General features: G+C 40.2%; 1 protein-coding gene across 1 annotated transcript in view; it reads right to left on the reverse strand.

Annotated features, from left to right (window-relative positions):
• Window positions 1-22,573, reverse strand: part of LOC311047710 (F-actin-capping protein subunit alpha-2) — a 31,031-nt gene that overhangs the window by 2,765 nt on the left and 5,693 nt on the right. The window contains exons 2-9 of the mRNA XM_084060525.1: window positions 10,670-10,733; window positions 8,735-8,786; window positions 8,084-8,147; window positions 6,135-6,341; window positions 3,556-3,635; window positions 1,602-1,680; window positions 1,220-1,291; window positions 694-756 (exon numbers count right to left, since the gene is read on the reverse strand). Coding sequence (XP_083916651.1) covers window positions 694-756; window positions 1,220-1,291; window positions 1,602-1,680; window positions 3,556-3,635; window positions 6,135-6,341; window positions 8,084-8,147; window positions 8,735-8,786; window positions 10,670-10,733 — 681 coding nt within the window. The remainder of the gene's footprint in view (window positions 1-693; window positions 757-1,219; window positions 1,292-1,601; window positions 1,681-3,555; window positions 3,636-6,134; window positions 6,342-8,083; window positions 8,148-8,734; window positions 8,787-10,669; window positions 10,734-22,573) is intronic.

Consider the following 22,573-nt stretch of genomic DNA (forward strand, 5'->3'; position numbering starts at 1 on the left):
TCGGGTCAAATAAACCTACGTGAATACCGTTCCAATGCTTCCAACCAAACGATAATTTAGCTTGCTCCTTCTTAACTTTAACGGTTGCAAATAGTGTGTAAATATTTTAGTTGTCTGGTAGTAATTTTCGACCACAATGTACTTAATATTATGTCTCTGGGCTATGGGATCTAGGGACGCGTGCTCTACCAATTAGAGATGTCACTGCTACACTGGGTAGTGTAGTATTTCTCCAAGACATCACGAATGAAAGATGTTTTTCAGATAGATTGATTGCATACAGACGTGTAGCTTCTACAGTGGCATATAGCATCGCGTGTTACAACCACGTCGCTTGTGGTAAGTCTACATTGGATTGTTGCATTATAGCTGATGGGATTTTTACTTCAGGAATGTCACTGTTGAGATCTATTCCTGTGGTTCTTTCTAGAATAATCACATGACAAAAGAAACAGAAAGCCATGAGGAGAGATGGAAGGGTATGGGCCCATTGGCCATATTCACTCTATAGTAATTTTGCTCTTATAAAACGTAAGAGCAAAATGACTACAGAGTCAAAACCTCAGGGGGTGGGAAACGCCAACCCAACAGGGGAACTGACCCCACCGTATGACACGTAAGAGCAAAATGGCCCCTGTATATGGTCAATTAGTGAGTAGAGGGAGACACATCTAGTAAAGTTGACAATCCAACCTGGTAGTCATTTTCGGCAGCCTCCATTATCTTGACAAACTCCTTTGCAGTTGCAGCTTCGTTCTGAAAGAAGAGAAGGGGGAGAGAGGGGAAGATGAGTCAGCATAGAAATTCAGCTTTAAGTCTTTATTTTTAGATTTAACCTTTATCGATTCAATGATTGTCTCTAGGAGATAAAAGATCTCTTTTACAAAGGGAGACCCAGCCAAGACTACCATAGCAAAAAAAAAAAAACAGTATACACACACACCACAGCTAAATCAATATAGCTTCAGCAAACTAGTTTCTGAGGGAAGAACATGTGTCCTATTGAGGTGAAAAATGCACTTGGGGCTTGAGCTTTACCATACACTGTATACTTTAATGTATGGATGGAATACTGCAGCAGTGGTAAAGTACATGTATGATCTTGACAGTATGAGATATGTTGGGTTCTTGCGTTTACAGAACATGGTGATGTGTCTTTGTGCATGTGTGGACATGATGAAGTGGCACAAGTTCATTCATATCCATTCCGTGTACTTACAGAGATAGACATGGACTCCTGGACTTCTTTGTGGCTCACCAGCTGAACATTGCCGTCCTCATAGTAATGAACCTGAAACGAGAAACACGTAACGCTTGTAAAATGTTGAGTGTTACATCAAGAATGTCAAACAGTTTGAATAAGCATGTTTAGAAGGCCAGAGCTCTGAGAAGGACAGATAGCCAACAGCTGGATCTATGCACTGAAATAAATCCACATGTATGCACGCGCACACACACACATGGTCTTAACGAGTTTCAGAACTATTCTTCAAAGCTCCAAAAAGAATAGATATTTCATACAACACCACCATGTACATATACATACAACAACAACACCATGTACCATGAGTACAGACAAGAATTTGTGCATGCACACACACCTGGATTTTCATGATGCCTGCCACCTGAGTGGTGGAGGGGGAGGTGGTAAATTTCCATTCTGACCTCCAGCGTCCATTCCTATATAATGAAGAAGAGGAACAGCGTGTCATTTAAAACAGGTTCTATTCCTAACACTACTCCTCAACCTACAGAATATAGAGGATGCAGTCTGTTTCAGTGGGCTGACATCGTCAAAATAACTTTAGTTCCTCTTCTGCACTTCAAGGTAGTCTTACTTCTATGCTATTAATCGGTGGAAGGATATCTCCTTTGGCATATAACTCTTCAACAGCAGGGCAAAAACAATTTATGAGGTCCAATATTCAGAAGATGACAGGATTTCCTTCAGTCAGACTGTGATTACCAGTCACAACCGCGCTGTGCAAGAGAAGCCCACATCTGCTTCAGTAAATGAGGTCGCAAAGTACAGGGATATCCCAACACAATGTCAACTGAGTTTCTTGAAGGAAGAGGAAGATAATAATAAGCTATAATGTGCAACAGCTATGGGATCATTACTCTCAACAAGCTTGGTAAAGCTCACCCGCAAAGAGGATTGGCGCGGTCTGTATCCAATTAGATTAACCTGATCAGGGAGAGATCAACAAGGGCTAATGGGGGCCAACCATCTAAGGAGATCTTGGGAGATAAGCAGCAATTACAGCGATGACCTTTCAAGGCGCTGGTACAAATCAGACCCTATTCAGAGGTTTTCTTCAGTTATGCTAGGCTGTGTCACAGTCTCTTCAATTGATACAAATTTTGATTTCTGAATAATAGTAGGTTTGGGTTGTGCAACTCCAAATATTGGCAAGATCTCTTCTCTTGTTTACATTAAAAATGGATGATCCAAAATATACTCGCACTGACTTGCATTGCACGACAAAATAGGTCTCAAAGTCCCAAAAAACGAACACACAAAGCTGATGCTGGCAATGTATAAAATTACAAAACCTGGTTCAGCGTTCTTTCGCCAGTTTACAATGATTAATAAAAAGGTAATTTGTCAATAACAAACCCTGTGAATCAGTTGTGAATGCATACCTACCAGATCTTCTTTTTAATTCAAACAGTAATATTTATATTACTATTTCTCCAAAACTTTTGATACCTGTTGTTACGACTATGGTCGTATGGGTTATATTTTTGTTTTGGTTTACTATACAGTTTGGAAGGGTGTGTATGTGCGTGTGTGCGTGTCTGCAGATCAGCTGTGCCATTTCACACAGGTGATTGGAGGGAAAACTTCCAAGGCCAGCTTCTGGTTGGCTAACAACTACAGTAGGAGGTTTCCTATAAAAGGAGACCCAAACCACCCAAACCATATGCAGGGGGGCATATCCCGTATCCCTCCTCTCCCAACCGGCCACCACCCAAACTTTGTTTGTTCAGTTAGTTATTGGTTATTTGATCCTGTGATTTTGATTTAAGATACTCTGTTACTTTAGAGCTGTGTGATCCTTTTGCCTATTGTTAGGGAGGTAAGTTTTTGTACATTTCAACTTAGTTCTCTTTTGGTTTGTTTATTCGTTTCAACTTAGTTCTCTTTTGGTTTGTTTATTCGTTCTCCTCAGTTATCATTCAGCTCTTTGAAATCAATTTTATGTTAACTACCTTCTTCATTGTTACATCCTTTGTAAATAAATACTTCATTATTTTTGCAAATCAAACCTTTGTTTGAGCGGCTACTCTTTATTCATGTTGTGTCTTAGGCACCCCTAAGCATAACACCCGTTTCCCTGTGCAAGTCAATGGAGAGAATACTGTAACTGTACTGTACTACTACTGTACTACTAGAATACTGTTTTGGATGATCAATTTTTAATCTACGGAACAACACTACCGCAACGTGTGGTGAGCTTCAGGATATTTTCGCTGCGCAACCAAATATAAGTCAGGAATGACAGAGAGAATCAACAATCACAAAGGATGCTGGCCTCTGTATGAACCTACCAGAAGTTTTTTGGTTGAAACTGATGGCACTCGATACACACAATGATCGTTTGATGTCCGTCAATGGTCTTCCCATAAATCTGAGGAGAGAAAGTGATCACTCTTTGAGTCAGTGACACAGGAAGAAAAGTGAGTGAAACACATAGGTCTTCTAACTAAAGCACCACAGTGGCTAGGAGATTATACTTGATTTATACTTAGTTGCCTGCAGTGTCTCACACCGAATATGTAATTCAATCTACAAGCTTGTAGATCAGCTATTTTCAGTGAGAGACACCAGCGCAGAACTAAGTATAAATCAGCCATTACACTGCAACAAAAAAACTTTTATGTGCATCGTCTTTTTACATTTTGGTGTCACCGACGTAGTCCATCAGTCTCAACACAGACAAAAATAATACCAGTAATACTTTAGAACAGCTAAAATACAAATAATACATCACATTACAATAAAGATACTCAACGTGTTGTCAGAATAGTATCACTCTGCGTATTCACTACGGTAAAATTTGCCATAACATGAAATTACAGGCGTTCAATAGTATGTGGAATGATGCTTTGTATGTCTACTTCATTGCAGTGCAATATTTGCATTCGAGGCCAATTATTTCTACAATGATGGATTAGGTGTATGGAACAAAATATGTGGGGGGCGGGGACATATTGAAGTTAAAAAAGCCCAATGGATGTTATCAGCAGTTATAGCAGTACTGTAAGTTATATGTTTTTGTTATAATATGTGTTAAATAGCTCTATATTCCCATAGCAATCATTGCTATAGAATGTTTAATAACTCTCCATCTCTTTATTAAATAGAAAATACATTTTCAGGTCAGGATACCAATTTCATCCAATTAGGAGAGAGAAAGCTCCAAGTAAAATTGGCAGTAATGAAACAAATACATGAGCAGACAAGATGAACTTGAACACAAGCTGTGATAGATTAACTCCTGATTAGATTACATTTGTAATCCACCTGATTTTTTTTTTCTGTTGTGGCCTCTCAGCAGACCTTATCTCTCAGCAGACCTTATACAATATCTCCTCTACAGTATGTGTAGTAGGACTGTGCTGTGCACTTCACAACAACAACCAAGCACCACAACAGGTCCTTCAATAGTAGAGCACAATTATTTCCAAACATCATCTGACTGACATTTCCTTCACTGTGGCTAGTGAGTTCAAGTCATTACTCAATTCATTGATGTGTTCCTTCCTACTTGGTTTGTCAAATCCCCTTAAATGGAACTGTACTGACAAATACAACACAGTACAGTATAGCTCAGTTCAGTTGAGTTAGATGGTGTGAAACGCCCCCAAGTGGCCCATCTGTGGCAGTGGAGCGGCAACACATGATAGCTTAAATCAGTCCATAATGTGATTTTGTATTCTGTGTCATCTTTCTATTGTGCAAAGAACAAACATTTTAACAGTTAGTGTTGATAAATGTGTTTGTTTATGACTAGTTAACAGCTCACGAGTGCTTTAAAAATATTTGTTTGTTTATGACTAGTTAACAGTTTTCAAGTGGTTTAGCTCTTAGGCTGATTCATTGTGCTGGTCCTTATTGACATTTGTCAACAATTACATCAGGTAGGATGCATCATTTTCAGTTACTTGTACCATTCCACACCATCAGATTTGATATATCCAATGTCAGGTGTTATTTTTCTGAAGTGGTAACCTTTACCATGTAACCACTGGTAACTACACTCATTTGTCCATGACAGGCACATATTACGGATAATGTTATTTGTAGTGACCAGTGATAGATCACCTCCTCTGGACCCACATGTAACCCTACTAATCATGGATCGAATCCCATCAGAGCATTCCTTCCTTTACACTAATCTATTTCTCTGTTTAGGGTTATTACACACAAGGAGCGACGCAAATAAATGATACGTAAAAGCGCCCTTTTTTGGTATACAGGTTGATGATTTTACTTGTACTGAAAAATCTACCTTGTTTGGAAAAAATGAATACCTCGCTTAATCACTTCATCATAATCATGTTCAATGTGCATGTACTCATCCTCCTATAATTCTACAAACCTCTGTGGTGGTGGTGAGGCCAAAACTGTCTGCCCAGTTCTCCTCAGTGACTGGAGCAATTGATCTGAATTTGCACACAGCCATTGAACATTACCATTCCCACAGAACTGTGCGACGGGACACGCAATAACCCCACGTTTGCAACTACTTTCGTGTGCACACTTCACCGGATATGGACTAGTAACATAAACAGCAGTTTAAATTAATGCTAAATAATCACACTAAATAATAACTCCCAGTGTGTAAAGACCTTTACACCAAACAATTAAATACAAACTGGAAAAGCCTCTAAGAAAATAGTTTTTTTAAAACAATTTATAGCTTTTGTACTTTTAACACATTCAACAAAAGGCAGCTGTTACAGAAGTCAATATTGTATTTAAACTTTTTAAATGTTTGTGATTTCTTTCAGGGCAAAGTTGTTTTCTGAAAAGACCCTACACATAGGCCAATCACAGCCCTACAGAGGTAAATTTAGGGATTTGGCTGAGGCGGGATTATAGTGAAACAGTGGTGAACGCTTACGGTGCAGACTCCGTTGGGGTAGTGCTCCTTCACATAGGCCCTGACAGCAGAGTCCACGGCGCTCCTCCATCCCTCCAAGGAGGAGTCTCCATCGTGGGGCCGAGGGTCGCTGGCCTCCTTCCGGAGGTGGTCGAACTTGAAGGAGATCTTGTTCTTGGGGTCCAGGACCCGGCCGTTACCGAGGTCACCATGCTCTGTGATTAAGACCTAAGAAGAAAGAGGAGGAGAGTAAGAGAAGAGGGTAGGTAGACAAGAACAAGAAGGGAGGATAAATGAAGCGTGGGAGAGGGAGGAGGGAAGGAGAGAAAAGGAACCACTTTTCAAGTGGAAAACGGTAGCAGAGAGGGAGATTAAGCTATGTAGACAGGGGAATTACAACACAGGGACATGATGACATTTTTACATCAGCCAGTGCAACAACCACTTAACGACCTCGCCTCGATGCATCAGCATGACGTGTTCACTGTGCACATACTGTTCACAGCACAGACGACATACCATACACGGGACAAACAAGCACTTGTACTGAAGACAAGCCTGATGAACTGTTAGAGATGTAATCTACTTTTCTCCTTCCCTGAGGTGGATTGACAAAAACACTGGTGCTGATTCAGTGAGTGTCTTCCTCACCCTGTGACTCCTATCTTACACTACCTAAACCCCACCCTCTTCTGATCCTCACCCCAACACACTAAAAAAAATGACTTGGGACAGGACATAGACATCTCCTGGCCTGAAAACGGGGAGGGAGTGATTACGTGATTTACAAACTAAACAGCCAACTACCAATGCACCTGAGATATTACTACAAGTTTTTTGTTGTCGCAGACCTAGTGGTGAATGAAAAGAGACATTATCTGAATGCAATTCCCTGTTTGACTGTGACGTTTCACTTCTGTAAGTCAACTCATGTTCCTGTTTAAAGCATACACAAATGACGCATCTATTATAGCTTAGTGGTTTATCTTCATAATAATAAATTACTTCCTCTCTTGTAAAAACAGCACTAGTAATCCTGGACCTCTAATGTTATATTTGTATTAGATGGGGAGATGAGGTAATATGAAGGCTAATTTATGCTTTTTGGCGGTGTGCGTGGTGTTCACTGGATGGGGAGTCGGTGCTAAAATTGTGGAGCTGAGTGGACTCGAGTAGGGTCTGTGGGGCTATGACACAGACCCTACTTGTGCTCCCTTCAGAAAACAAAAATATGCAGAGGCCTCCAAAAAGGTTTCAGTCACTTCAGAAGTTACAATTGGTCAATAGTGTCACGAGCCAGTTGGGTTGTCATTAGCAGTGTCATTATCCAGAGGAGATTACACACTCGCTGCGGTCCCTGTGCTGCTAATACATACATACATACATACCATGAAGTGCTGGCCTCAGGAGAGATAATGATTTAGCCATGAACATCGGAAAGAGCATAAATTGGCCTTAACACATTGACTGCCAGAGTTTTTTCAGAACAGTCTGTAGCCTCTGCCAGGGTTTTGCCATGATTTTGGTACCTGTTCGCGTAGCCACAGATTTTTTTCCTCCAGTATGATTGATCCCCAGATGGTTTCTAATCACAGATGAGATTCAGGTGTGGTTTCACAAATGTCAACGAGTTTTAAACCAAAAAACAAAGTGAATTGTTTGTCCGTTTGAATTTTAACATTGAAGTGAATGGAGCAGCAAATCTTCGAACATTTTTAGCTCCTAATCTGTTCGTAATTCGACAAGGGTTGAAATTATAAAAAAAAAATCAATTTTTTTTCCCTTTTTTTCAAAGACGTATATATACGTCTTTGGCGGACAACAGCTGATTATTAAAAGACGTATATATACGTCTTTGGCAGCTAAATAGTTAAGGGAAGGCCAGTGTGTTTCAATTATGCTTAGAGTTTTCAATGCTAGCTCAGTGAAAATGGTTTTGTGAAGTGTGTGCTGATCAACCACAAACTCACCTGTTCTTCGTATCCCTCAACCTTCACTGGGGTAAACTGGTCCACATTGTACTGTGCAAATGCACTGGGAAAAAGCACATGGAAACAAGTCTCTGTTAACACATGATGCACCGGTTCTGAATGAAACCATTTTGTATGGTTCTTTTATAAAGAACCGACATGGTTCCTGTTTATAGAATCAAGTATGTAACAGTATAGAACCATTTTAGTCCAAATACTGTATACATTCATAAATATGACAAATACCCTCAAATTACGAATCTTAATGTCCACGCACATTCAACTCAGTTTGAGCAGTCTTTTTTTTTTAAATGTATGTGTTACTAGACACCTTTACAAACACATTGGTGAAGAAATGTCTTGGTAAGGAATTGATCGACTCATATGAAAGTGTATGACAGATGGAGGGAGGAAGACAGTAGAGATGGTGCACAAGTGGTAATCACATGCCGTGCTTTCTGTTCAATTCTTTCATGGCTTTATGAATTTAACAGCATACGTAATATTATTATATTATGCCTCTTGGTGGAGATTTGCACCCTACTAAGCACACCTTTCTTCTTATGAAATACTGCACGCATTCATTATGAGTCTAGAGTTCAATGAGCACAAATGATGCATTTTAATTGTATTCCCACACTGGAGACTTACTGCGCTGCACCTTCCCTGAGGAGATTGTCATTGTTGAGCAGCAATCGCACGTCTGTAGGGAGGAAACACAGTCACACATCAAACAACAGATGGAGGGTGGCACAACACAAAGGGAAAATCTGAAATATAGGACAACACAACACATTTCTCACACACCTCTGAAGTAGTACACACACACACACACACACACACACACACACACACACACACACACACACACACACACACACACACACACACACACACACACACACACACACACACACACACACACACACACACACACACACACACACACGTAACTAAGCATCAAAGCTGCCCCCAGTTAATCATGACAGCAGCCCTGTTGGGGGACTTAAAGAGACATGGTGAATTACCACAGTGGTAAACGATATGCAGATGAAAAAAGAGGGAATGCCTCCATGGAACAGTTTTCCCATACACATCCACATACACACAGTCCCACTGAGAACTCTCTAATACACATCCATAGTACACAGACACAACCCCAGAGACTCTCTCATACACATCCCACTAGCCAAATTCCGATACCTAAATTTCTACTCACTCACGCAGTCCCCCAGCGTGACCCGGATATCATTTGTGTTCCAAATTTGACTTTGCTTTTTGGAGGAGCTGAGAGTGACTTGAGAGGAGGCTCCCCAAGCCACTAGGAGCAAAGGTCAGTGAGTGTACATGAAGTGTTCACTTCAGCGACTTTTGCAGAAATGTTGACTGATTATCTGTTTTGTTACTGGATAGTGCAGTGGACTGTCTCTCCACAGAGTATGGGGTATGGGATGGAAACTGCAACGAGGAACGGCTATTAGACCCCATCTCCCTGCGTAGATTTCAAAAGGATGATTTAGAGCCGATGAAACATATGACCTGCTCATATCCTAATAATGTAAACATAACGCAGTGTGTGTATCAACGGTCTGATAGTGAAAGTGTCCCACTTGATTCTGATTCTGATTCTATATATCTGAATAACTGTGATCAAAGCTACTGAAGCAACAAGTTAAATAATGGTTTGATCTTTGTTTACACAATCATGCTGTTTGTTGTGCATGGGTGTGAGAGAATACATGCCAAAAAGCAGTATTCATACGCATATAAGAGAACAATACAGCTTCAAATATACAACATGACGTCTGCATGTCAGTGCAGGATGGAGGAGTAGGCAAAAATCTTAGAATTGGAATGGAATGTGGCCATCACTCCAACCTTTTCGATTGTGGCGGACAAGAGTGTGGAAGTTAGAGTATTAGGATCTGGCTACTGAGAGTCTTCAGTTCCTCACATACAGTACACATCCATATAATACACACAGATGTTTTTGTGTTTAGACCAGCTGAGGCTATGTAGAAATGATAATATGACTGTCCAAAGTACCCACTGAAAAATCATATGAGCACATCAAAGACAAACGTAGCCTGCTAATGAAAAGGTCATTGATTTGCGGTTCTGTAGCACAGTTCTTCAGGACTTTTACCAAAGTCAATGGAAAAGTTTTCATCTATCACTTCACGCACACTTGTACCGGTAGTTATATGAGACACAGAGCTGATATTAGGCCATGGGGGGGATGTTAGTGCTTACAATTTGAGCATTTAGCAGTCTCATACAGAGTGACAGAGTGCTAGATTGGAATGAAATCTAGTCAACAGGATAAGCGATAAAGTATATAGTGTCAGAAAACTAAGTGCAACAAAGTAACTAGGATAGTGTGGTTTTAAAAGTCATTAGATTTGGGTGTGCCTATAGAGAGTATGCACATGCGTCACTTTTCCACTGGCACACGCCCCCCTCATCTAGAATGAGTGGCAAAACATTGAGCAGCATGGAGCATTGGAGTTTGAAAGCGCTCGTTGGAAATCACTCAACGGTCCTGCGTGAACATATGACCAGGCACACACACGCACAGTTTCTCACCATTGAAAACTTCGTTGAACTCTCCCGGTGGGGCATGGATGACAAAGTTGGCTGCTATGCGTACCTGTAAAAACAAAGAACACACACTATTAGACACACAGCAAAGAGGATGCAGTTAATGGGACTAGTCGATTTAATCGATTATAAAAATAAAGACAAATCATCAATTTGACTTTTTTCAAATTTATTAGATACACTATAAAAAAGGTTGTTTTTAAAGCAACTGAATAATCACTAAGAAAAAGATCGATAGTTGCAGCTCTAGTTATAACAAAGTAATTACCACACCAGTTTATCAACTATGTACTACTGTTTCCTCCTTACATGGTCATTAGCATCGTGTTGTTCTACGATTCAGTCAGACAGGGGAATTCCATCTGTTCTTATGGGTTTAATCATATTCAGCAGAGAGTGAGCAAATGAGGACATGTGGGACCTGGGAAACCACCAAGGATCACATTTAGACAGTGGAAAGTTTGCAGAGCTTTGACAGGATCATGCAAAACATTATGGTTTTACACACGTACAAATGCCATTGTAGCCATAATACATGCTCCATCCATTGAGCTGGTCATTCTGTATGGCGGACAATAACAGTGAGTAGGGCTAAACACAGCCTAATTACCTATTCATGATACTGATCACTCATTTAATAAACTGGGGGTGGGAATTATTTGTTACGAGCTGAAAATGTGGCGCAAAGCTTGCATGGTCATGCTTTGGTACCCAGCGTTGGCCGGGTTATTGCGTGGGTGAAATTGTCTCTCCCTCCCTGTCACTCACACACTGATCTACTAGCAGCTCTGGGTTGCTCCGTATATGGGCGTGTGACATCAGACACAACAGAAACACAAAAATGTTTTGTGATGATTGTTTAGGCATAATTCTCCTGTCTGCCACAAACAGACACACAACTTTATGTAGTAGATCAAATTAGGAAAATTGTGTCAACCAGACCAATTAAAGTGTCTTCTCTCCACAATGAAAGTGAGTGATAAGTTCATTTCCACAGCAGACTTTTGACAGGTAAACACAGCATTAATTGCAATAACTTATTTGATAATTGTGTGTCAGCATGGACAGCTGCTGTACAGTTAACTTCATGCTGGCACACAAGACACCTAAATGAAAAACCTTCAAAGTTATTACTTTTGACTGCATCTATCTGTGCAAATGGCTGCTGTAAAAATGGCCCATTTGGCTGACAATTCATCCGTGGGCAGAATGGGGAGAGCTCCGAGTGCTCCTCAGCACTTTAATCAGCAGTTTCAGGGCAGGAAAATAACTTCTTTGTGTTTTTCTTGTCACCTGGTAAACAGCGACAAAAGGGCATGGCTGCAGCATACTCCTTGCAGAAATTAAGTTTGGTGAAGTAATAAGAACAAAATTGTGTCATTTCGGAGGAACGGACAAAAGCACTGCAGTTCTACACCTCCGAGACTTTTAACATCACTGCAGAGATCAATGTGAACATCATGTGTGACAGGTGTTAAAAGTATTGGCCCACCATCATGGATATTGGGGTTTGATTCCTCCACAGTGCCTCCAGCTTGACCGTGCACTCAAAGGAAGTGAAGGTTTAATCAGATTTACCTCATTTTGCAAATGCATTTTTCAAACAACTGTTCAGTACCATTTTTCCTGAATTTGTTTATTTTCATTCATAATGGCACATTTATGTCAACATTAATCAAATGTTAAGAAACTGCATCAGATTGCTTCGCATCAATACGTATTAAAATGCATCATCCCTGAATCATATTGTATGTAGATAGGTGTTGAATAATCTTTAATAAAAGGGAGAGATGCACACCCCTACTCACCACCATACCATATCTACCGGTATGTCTTTATTCATCTCTTATATCCCAGTGTCTCTCTCCCCATGTCTGTCACTGTCTCTCTGTGCTGTATAATAATGTGAACGTTCATCCATTCCATTTCCCCACTTCTGTGCTGCACACCACAACACTTCCTGTTCCCAGGTCACATGTCAAACTGACAGTGAGACGGAGACAGCCCCTCCCTCCCCCGCATGGCTCGAAACCATATAAGGGCATGAAAATGAGCAGAGAAGTCTAGTAGTGCATCTCTCCCGGTCTCTATCGCTCTCCTCCTCGCTCTCTCTCACTCCCTATATCTGTCTCTCTCTAGATGTCTCCTGTCCTGCGATATGCTGTTCATGTGTGTATAGTTCTGTTTGTTTGCTTGTTTGTTTGTGCATTTGTATAACGTGTACAAATGAGTGTCAGTAGTACCTGTATGGTTCTGTGTGTTTGTCTCTATATTTGTGTACACATGGTGGTGTGCATGCGTGTGTGCGTGTGTGGGGGGGGGGGGGGGGGGGGGGGGTGATGTGTCCCCCAGGCCCTTATTAGCAGTGTGTGTACAAGAGTCTTAGCACTCAACACCAAGCTGCAGATTGATTCTCACTAATGAGCAATGTTGAGAGGTGCTCGGGGACAAACAGCATATGAGTATGTGTGTGTGTGAGTCTGTGGTGCAAATGGAAGTCAAAATGAGAGATTGTGCATTTCAGTGACCCAATTGTGACTGTCAATGCAGAACAGAATGTGTGTGTGCATGCATAACATACATCTTACTTATGTGAGTGTGTGTGTGCCATGCATACTTGCGCACGCCACACATGTACATTTGTGATTCCCGACAGAGTGTGTGTGTGTGGGTAGTGTAGATATCCCAGTGGGAGCAGTCATTTGTATCAGGACCTCCACATCATAAATGGCTTTGGCATAAACAAACATCTTCAAGCATAGAACTGAGGAACAGATCACACACACACACACACACACACACACACACACACACACACACACACACACACCAAAAACAGGAGAAGCAGAGTAGCAGACAAGCTCAGAGTGATAAGTGTGTCACACCCAAGAAATTATGAGGAGGAGGAACAAAACGGGAAGAAAGCAATCTACCACTGAAGATGAACAGAACATCAGGACACTCGAGTTAGGCCTTGGCTACACGTACATGGATCTTTTACTAAACGGATATTTTAGTCCTCCGTTTTTAAAAAGAATCCCTGGCCACATGACAAAGATAAACAAAAATCCCTGTCCACACGTAGACGCAGAAACGCATCGATCAGCTGCGTGTTTCAATTTTATATCAGATTTTATATTTACATTTATTTTATAATTATATATATGAGGGGCCAAATACAAATACATTTGTAATCACATGTTAAGGCCCAATACTGCAATAGCTGCATTATTTTAATAGCATACGTGAACAGCATACGTGAACATAAACGAAAACAACATTATTAGGCCGCAGCTGCAGCTCAAACAGTAGCCATGGTTCACATGACGCTGTCGAGTCTCTGGTTTATAGTGGTGTTCGTTTTTTTTTTTACATTGCCAACTCTCACATGTACATAAACGTTCAGATTTCAAATATAAAGTGCTTACCCCTGAGCCACGGATGTTACAAGGCAATCCGGACCGTGATAAGTACCCGTATCTCCCGTATTGTTCAATAAAAAGCATTTTAATCCCATCGCCGGACATTTTCTTTTTCTGTTATTTTATTTTGGTAATGTATCAGAGTGCAATACACCTTCCAACCATTGGTGTCGCATGGTTGAAAGCATCGGAGAAAATGGCCGACGATCGGATTAAAATGCTTTTTATTGAACAATACGGGAGATACGGGTACTTATCGCGGTCCGGATCGCCTTGTAACGTCCGTGGCTCAGGGGTAAGCACTTTATATTTGAAATCTGAACGTTTATGTACATGTGAGAGTTGGCAATGTAAAAACATCGAACACCACTATAAAGCAGGGACTCTCGGCACCGGGGCGATTGTGTTTTAGGACGACAGACCCCACATTCAATCTGTGTGCGCGCCGTGTGTTCTACTTGGCGCAGAGAAAGAGGGTTTTCGTCACACAGTGAATGAGCTACTTTTCCCACCACTGTCTTATTATTAAGTATGACATTATTTAGCCATAAATGAGCGTGCCTTGTTTCATAGACTGTAAGTGTTGCTCTCTCTCTCTTCATTTATTATTATAATGACCATGAGCGGTCCGGTGTTTATGTATTACTAGAGGTCCGGCCGCCCGAAACCCCTAGCCGCGCACGGGGCCCAGCGTGGGCGCGTGTATATATGGGATGAACATTTGGAAAAAAAAAAAAAAAAAGTTGTAATGTAAAAGTAAAAAAATTGAGAAAAAAATTGGGGAGAAATAATATTTTTTATGTTTCAGGGGGTCCGCGGACCCCCTGGTGGTCCGCGCCAAAGTCGTCGGATGAAAATCTCCAAACGGTAAAAAAAAAATCGTTTCTCAAAATCTCCGGATTACATGTCCACACAGATCCACTGAAACGCATGTTTTGGAAAACCTTCACTTATTTATCCGTTTACAAAAATATCCGTTTTAGCGGCCAAAAACACCGTTTGCGTGTGGCTGAAAGGCCCAAACGCACACAAAAATGTGCGTTTAGAAAAAGATCCATGTACGTGTAGCCAAGGCCTTAGTTTTATGCCTGATTTATACTTTGTCGTATGCCAGAGTCAAGCACCGGAGTCGCATGCCAAAAATAGCTCATCTACAAGCTCAAAGTGTTGTGACGCATGTTGAGCTTGTAGATGCTATTTTTGGCACCGACTCTGTTGTACGATGGAGTATGAATTAAGCAATAGAAGTCCCCCACTTTGGTGTTTAGGACGGTTGACTGAGAACTGAATGGATTGATGGATGCAAGCACAGGAAATACTGAAACTGCAAGGAAATAAACAACTGACAGAATTGTCATTGTGAGTTCGCTACCGAACCCGAATTATAAATTGGTCTTAGTTCACGGTGGCCCACGTGCATGCTTTTTCAATTCTCTGAGCATGAGATGTAGAACAAAAGCTCTGTTCTGCTTGATCACCATTAATAGCATATCACTATTGCAAGATTCAGCAAAAAGGATTACATTGCAACGCTGTCAATAGCACAGTCTTTTTTATGTTGTAGAATTCTTGCCTTCAATAAGGGTCAGAGGAAAGACTGTGTAGACTGTGACTAATCTCAAGTTCCCATTAAAATGTGGTTTAGGATAATTGAAATGGCAATGCTGTAGATCATAGGCTTTCTCCTACATCACAATCAAGTCAGAGAGACCATGGGAACTGTGACATTCCAAAAACTATATAAAAGTTAAACTATATGAAAGGCAAACTCAATTTGTCTAAAAAAAATATGAACTAGTGATTTATTAGAGTCAGGAGGACTCAGGTTTCATTTTCGCTTTATTAAATTTGTAGTAGTTGGCAATGGGCATTTGTCATCATGACTTGATTCAGGTTAAAAGTTTAGCTCTACAATTTCATTTGGCACACAAACCAAATACACAGGGGTGCAGGGTTGCTCAATATGTGACACAGTAAATAAACTAATATATCTCTGCACTGCACAGTGTACACACCAACACCTAATAAACTATTTTAAAAGAGGTCTAGTGATGTGCTTGACGTCTGACCTTTATTAGGCTACAATACTCAAGGAAAACACAGGTGCTGTTGAAGAAATAAAGGGTTCAAGATAATCACATTGAAGGAGACAAACTTTAGGCTACTGGCACTGGAAATTTGGTGCCAATTGGTATAGCAGTTTGCAAGATTAGACGGGACCCAGACAAACAAACACAGACAGACCTTAAGACATCTTACCTCTTACAGAACCACACCGTTAAAATACTTTAAGGCCCTGTTGCGTTTACACGACAACATTTTCAATCACTTTTCTATCTCTGTCTGCATGCAATTTCTTAATCACAAAACACAAGGCACTGCAAGGAGCATTGCAGTGTAAACACACTATTCGAAGTTCTAACATGGCTAGTTATGTGAGAATAAAGGTTTTTGAACAAAAATCCAAGTATTTGTGTGCCTGAAGTTTGTCTCCTTCCTTTCATGTGATAATAATTTGTTGTTGAAGGTGAACTGTCTGTTAAAGTCATGTGATAGAGACAACAGTACTAATACATCCACCTCAGCTGCTGAAACAGCACCTTTATCTTAATCAGACCTGTACAGGGCAGCAGCTGAATACATGATGAATACTGACTTAATTTGTGTTATGTCAACCGGCAAGGCCAATGAGTCCTCTGTAATCCTACAGCAAATACTCACACTGCCAGGATTAAGGGTGCTTTATTAAAATATGAACCAGTACAGCGAGGGGCGATGTCTTAACCAAGGACAGAGGTAGGACTAGAAACCAAACCAAACACCTACAAAGCAAAGTAGAAAAGGTACTACTATCTGTCTGTCTTGTTCAAATATTTGATGACTTCATAACTGTAGCTCCATTGGGCCCTGCATAATAAGGTCTATTTCTATTACATTCTGACTTCAGCAGCAACACTGTAATTATCACTGAGCGCTTGGCTGGAAACATGAGCAGTTTAATTAAGACTGAGCTGGGCATCCTCTGTGTGTAGGAAGGTGCGCCGTTTGTCAGACAAGAGAGACCATGCATAATGTTCGATAAGTAAATAATCATATGGAATAATTAAGGATGCACGATATTGACATTTTGGGCGATATCTGATTAATAGCATGGTCAAATCGACCAATACAACAATAAAAGTTTCCAGTAGGGTTTACTTTACACCCGTTATACAGTAGTGATTCTGGGTGCAACAGTGCATTCTTATTAGCTGATTTATTAGGCCTACTGATGCACATATTAAAACAGCTTACGGTAACTTTCATCTTCAGCTGGCCACGTTCCATTTCAGCCTCTGGGAACAGTCTCTCTTTGTGAGCTAGAGAGGATGGCATAATGCTGGATTGGTACTGAGAGGGATTTATTCCTTTAGTAATGGGATAGAGGTGTAGAGGGCGCTAGTTGGACCTTTCTGATTATTATGTATGGTCTGTGGAGAGCAGAGGATAAATGTGTATTCGAACTTCAGACAATCTTACACTGTACACTCACGTACACACACTAACGCACCTGCGTACCATCAGGTGTGTGCATTGCGTGCAGACTGTCACACAAAGGCACTGTTGCCAAAGACAAGTCCTCTGAGTTTTATCTGTAAAGCAGACTGACATGAGGTACTGATCAACAACCACCAGACATTAGTTACCAGAATAGCAAAAGTAGCTACACTTCCTCTCTTAGGCACCTTGTACCACTTCCTAGAGTGCGGCTACAGTAGGCACCCACATACACAGAGACTGTGACAATATAGTAGTGAGGCAGTTGAAGAGGCAGTCAAGACAGCAGTGGAAGTGAAACCCAGGGGGACAACTTCAAAGAGCTCTCACAATTTCCTCTTGGATTGCACAGCCAAGTAGTACAATTGCATAGCAATTTTAGCTGACACATAATTATCATATACCGTTAGCATATCAGCAATACCAGGTTCACATTTAGTTTAATATGTGGGACACCACATGCTGCTGAACATGGTCCAGAATAATACAAGATCTTAAGAATGCTATGATATTATTTGGTTATAAGTCACTGGGACCGATAGGTGACAAATGATATAACAACAAAAATATCTACATATATAATCCTATTATCGTATATTAAAATTGGCTTAAGAGAGGACTGGCCTATAATATAAGACAATAGGTCTAACATAGCAGCTGTAAGACTTCAAAAGTAAACTGATTACACAGCTCCATTTTTTTAATAATCAAATAATATTAACCACTTAAGCCCTGGCCAATGTTATACTTTGTCATACATCAGCATCATGTAAAAATACCAAAAACAGCTGATCTACAAGCTCACAGTTCTCATAGATGTTGATGTTTTCTGTATATGTATATATAATTAATTAATTAAATTAACTTGTTTTGTTAAAAAAAACTGTTCGCTTCTTCTTTGAATGTCCTCCAGTCAAAACAAAACATATCTGTGGTGAAAACAACCAAACAACAACTAGAGGTGATGCTTTCTAAATTCCAGAGACCTCCACAGCACCCCCAACTGATTCCCGTTTCTACTGCTGCTTCCTTGTGTCTGCAGCCTGTCTTTAGAGTTCAGACATGCAGATTAAATGGTGATGAGAGGACTTGGTAATGCTGCTGAGTCACCTCGTTTGAGGTGCGATGCTGGGCCGCAGGGTGGGTCTACAGAGCCTGCCAGGCAACCCCATTCAGGGCCTAGAGCCCAGGGCACACATACTCCGCTGGGAATTAAATTTCCTTCTTCACCGTGATCTGGGACTTGGGCCCATCTAATAAAATGTAAACATTAACAACATGGGCATAGCCTGGAGTGCTGTAGCTGCTATCTACAAACATGCAGGATTTATGCTCCCCAGGCCTGAATAAACATTGTTAAAGTATTGTTTGTGTTATTCCCTTTATTGCACATCATCAATGTAAAACAACCTCTGATAATCATCCTTTCACAAAGCAAGGCACTGAAGGTAAACCTGCTTAATTGGAAGTCATGATAGCTGTCATTCAAATTAAGAGGACTGCATTATGTACAGTACAGTGTGAAGAACATCACTCTACATTCACTCTTTCAAATTGGAAGCTTCAAATCAGTCATGAGTTGTTTACTTTTCAGTATTTATATTATGCATTCAATCATCCATCATAAGATTAGTTTAGATCCAATTCCTCAATGACTTGCAGTATAAACATTTTCTAAAGAGAAGGAGAAGAGTTGCTTTTTCCCCAACCATATTACACGGGCTACTGTATCTCCCTTTGGAAAGAGAACACATAATGTAATTAGCTCCACTCTGTGAAAGGCACCTTGGACCATGGCTGAGTTCCAGTCTGGCATGAAGCTATGTTGTGGAGGTGAGGTGAGGTGGTGAGGTGGTGCCAGGAAGCATCCGACAACGAGCCTCACTCTCAGTATAGCATTTAGGAAATGCTGGGTTTGGATCGCACCCCAACATACACACACATGCACATAGGCCACCCCCCAGGAACAGGGATAGTGCAATTTTTGCTTTTATAAGTAGTGACAATATACCTACAGCAGATATGCAGCTGCATATGTATCTTGGAGACACCTTTGGTGTCATTACAGCTTTTTGTTCATAGCTTGTTTTTGCTAGCAATACATTTTCTGAAATAATTTGAATAAAAATAGTTCTAATACACTTCCTGTGAGTGTCTGTGTCGTTTTGGCAGGAGTGTAGGGTTAGAGCCCTGCATAGGGATTGGGATCCTGCAGGACCCAACGCAAATGTTGCGGGAGTTGGTGGTGTTTAAATACCTGCGGCAGTCAAAAGAAAACCCTGCAAGGTCCTGCAATAAACCTCCTGATGTAGTGCACCTGTCCTGAAGCATGTGTGGTAATTATGTTATGGCTAAATGCAGAGGAGAACGTCATTTAAATTCAAACTGTTGTTGCCAACAGGTATAAAGCATCCATTTCATGACCTACCGTCATAAGCAGTAAGCCCACTATGTCACTGTCCGTGGTGCTGTAATGGCCTTATCTCAGACTCTTTCTCATATTATGTTTGTGTCCCAATGGAAATATTGAGCGATTATGCGGGACCCAATGGTAATATTGCAGGATTATGCAGGACTAAACAGCCCTTAAATGTTGCATGCGGGGTGGGAGCAGCGGTCAGAAATTAACTTCGGGCGGTGAGATATGAAAACGGTTACAGGCACAGGCGGAAAATGAAATGGTCAGAGGAGCGGGCCGAAGAGGGACTAAGAGAACAGCCCCGCGCAGGGCTCTAGTAGCGGCAGACCCTCGAGTCGTGAGTAAAAATTGTTTTAGAGAAGTGGTCACACAACACAATTATGTGAAATGGTTGTGAAAAATATGCCATGAGAAAATTATATCAAAAATAACTTCTTTTTTATTGAATAAATGTACACAGTGTGATACATTAATGGATAATAATCATAGTTGTGCAGTCAGTGTGGGGTGCTAAAACCACAGAAGAAACATGACTGACTGTAAGTCTCAATTCTAGACTAAAATAAACAGTGTGGAAATACTGTACTTACTTACTAATGGTGAGATTACTATGGCAGTTTAAAAGGTGATCTTGTATTTCAAGTAATCATTATAATCACAGTGCATTATATTCAAATGACTGAAGGTGGACTTAACTTTTAGTGATGGACAATTAATCGGTCATCATGTCGGTTGATGTTGGCCTTAAAATGCAATATCGGTATCTAACTGATATTTAAAAAAAACTATATATAGGTTTTAGACAATATTTTATTTAATAATAATTATGTTGAATTTTTTTTTTAAGCCTGAAAAAGCCTTTTGTGATGATTAAGGTTGCAGATTCTATCAGTGTTTTCTGGGGAAGCTTTCAAAAGGGTCAACATTTTTAAATAAAAATACTACATTCAAGCCGTTTATGTTGGGATATGGGCCAACATTTCAATAACGGTGCCTCCGTAGTTTTGGAATAAAGAGCCATTGCTTTTTCAAATTCAGTGTTTATATGCCTTTTTCAGAATGGACAAAATTATTATTATTTTTTGTACAGAATGAGATCATATCAACATCGGTTTGTATCAGTTATTGGCCATAACAGCAATTATTATATCAGATATCAGCCTTAAAATTCCTATATTGTTTTTATTACAGAATAAGATCATATCGACAGCAATTATTATATCGGATATCGGCCAGAAATTTCATATCGCCCATCCCTAATAACTTTGGTGTTGTTGAACATAGACGTGGTTGAACTTATTTTCTGAGCTATGCCATGTTAAATAATCAGGATAGAAGGAAAATAATTTTCTGCAAGATTAATACTTGGTAGCCATGAATTAGTAGCCTAATCTCATGTAGGCATTAGGCAATGGCATTGACTAACACACACATGCACGAACTGAACACACACACACACTCGATGTTGAAACCAAACTAATCTAGCCATCTTATCACCACACTGCAGATCCCCAACCCCCAAGTGAAGAAGAATTGGAATGGTAGCACTGAAAAGATGAGAAGCTAAGCTAATAATCTGCCCCCCAACCCCAGGGCATTTTAGGAGAAGATCCCCTCTCCTGGCATCTCTCCATCTCAATATACCAAACAGATAACAGGGGAGGTGTGTGCATGTGTGTGGGGGGGGATTCGAGTCTGGAGCTGCTAGGGGTATAGAAGATGGTGCCATGTGTAAAACAGAAACGGAGTAATGTCATTGAATACTGGGGAGTGTGCTAAATGTGAAGAGAAGATGTGAAGACAGAGCGAAAGAGAGCCAGATGTTGACACTAGGGCTGTCAAAGGAATATTCGATATTCGAATATTATTCTAATATTGGGAAAATATGTATATTCAAATATGAAAATTAATATTCGATTTTTATTTTAAAAGAATTTAAAAAATGTTTAAATTTGTTTTAGACAGGGACAATACAAAAAACAATGTATGAAGTCATAAAAACAAACAAAAGATATGTTTTATTGGATCCGAGCACTCAATACATTGTTTTTTGTACCGTTTCTGTCAACAAAAAATAAATATATATATATATATATATATTATTTTTTATAATAATAATAATATTCGAAAATATTCGAATATCTGCACATTTTTAAGACCAACATTCAAATATCCTTTCTGAGGAAAGTTGACAGCCCTAGTTGACACTAACGGTTAACTTGATGGAAGAAGAAAAACTAAAGAATTCTTTCCTCCAAAATGAAATCAATTTGTTCAATTAACAGTTGCACCGGCCCTTAAATAGATTATCATGACATGTGCAAAGTATGTGCATGAAATGTAATTTCAAACATATTTCGTTTTTTATCAATAAAGAAATCAAAATGTTGGAGGAACTACATGTTTTATATTTCCCAAGCCTACACTGGGACAAAGTGGGTTGCACAAGGCATCACATATCAGTGCATGTGATGCCTTTAAGTTTGTTTCCTTGCAACAAGTACCAGTATA

This window comes from Gymnoscopelus microlampas (assembly GCF_963454915.1).
Source record: "Gymnoscopelus microlampas genome assembly, chromosome: 6".
In the NCBI taxonomy this organism is placed as follows: domain Eukaryota; kingdom Metazoa; phylum Chordata; class Actinopteri; order Myctophiformes; family Myctophidae; genus Gymnoscopelus; species Gymnoscopelus microlampas.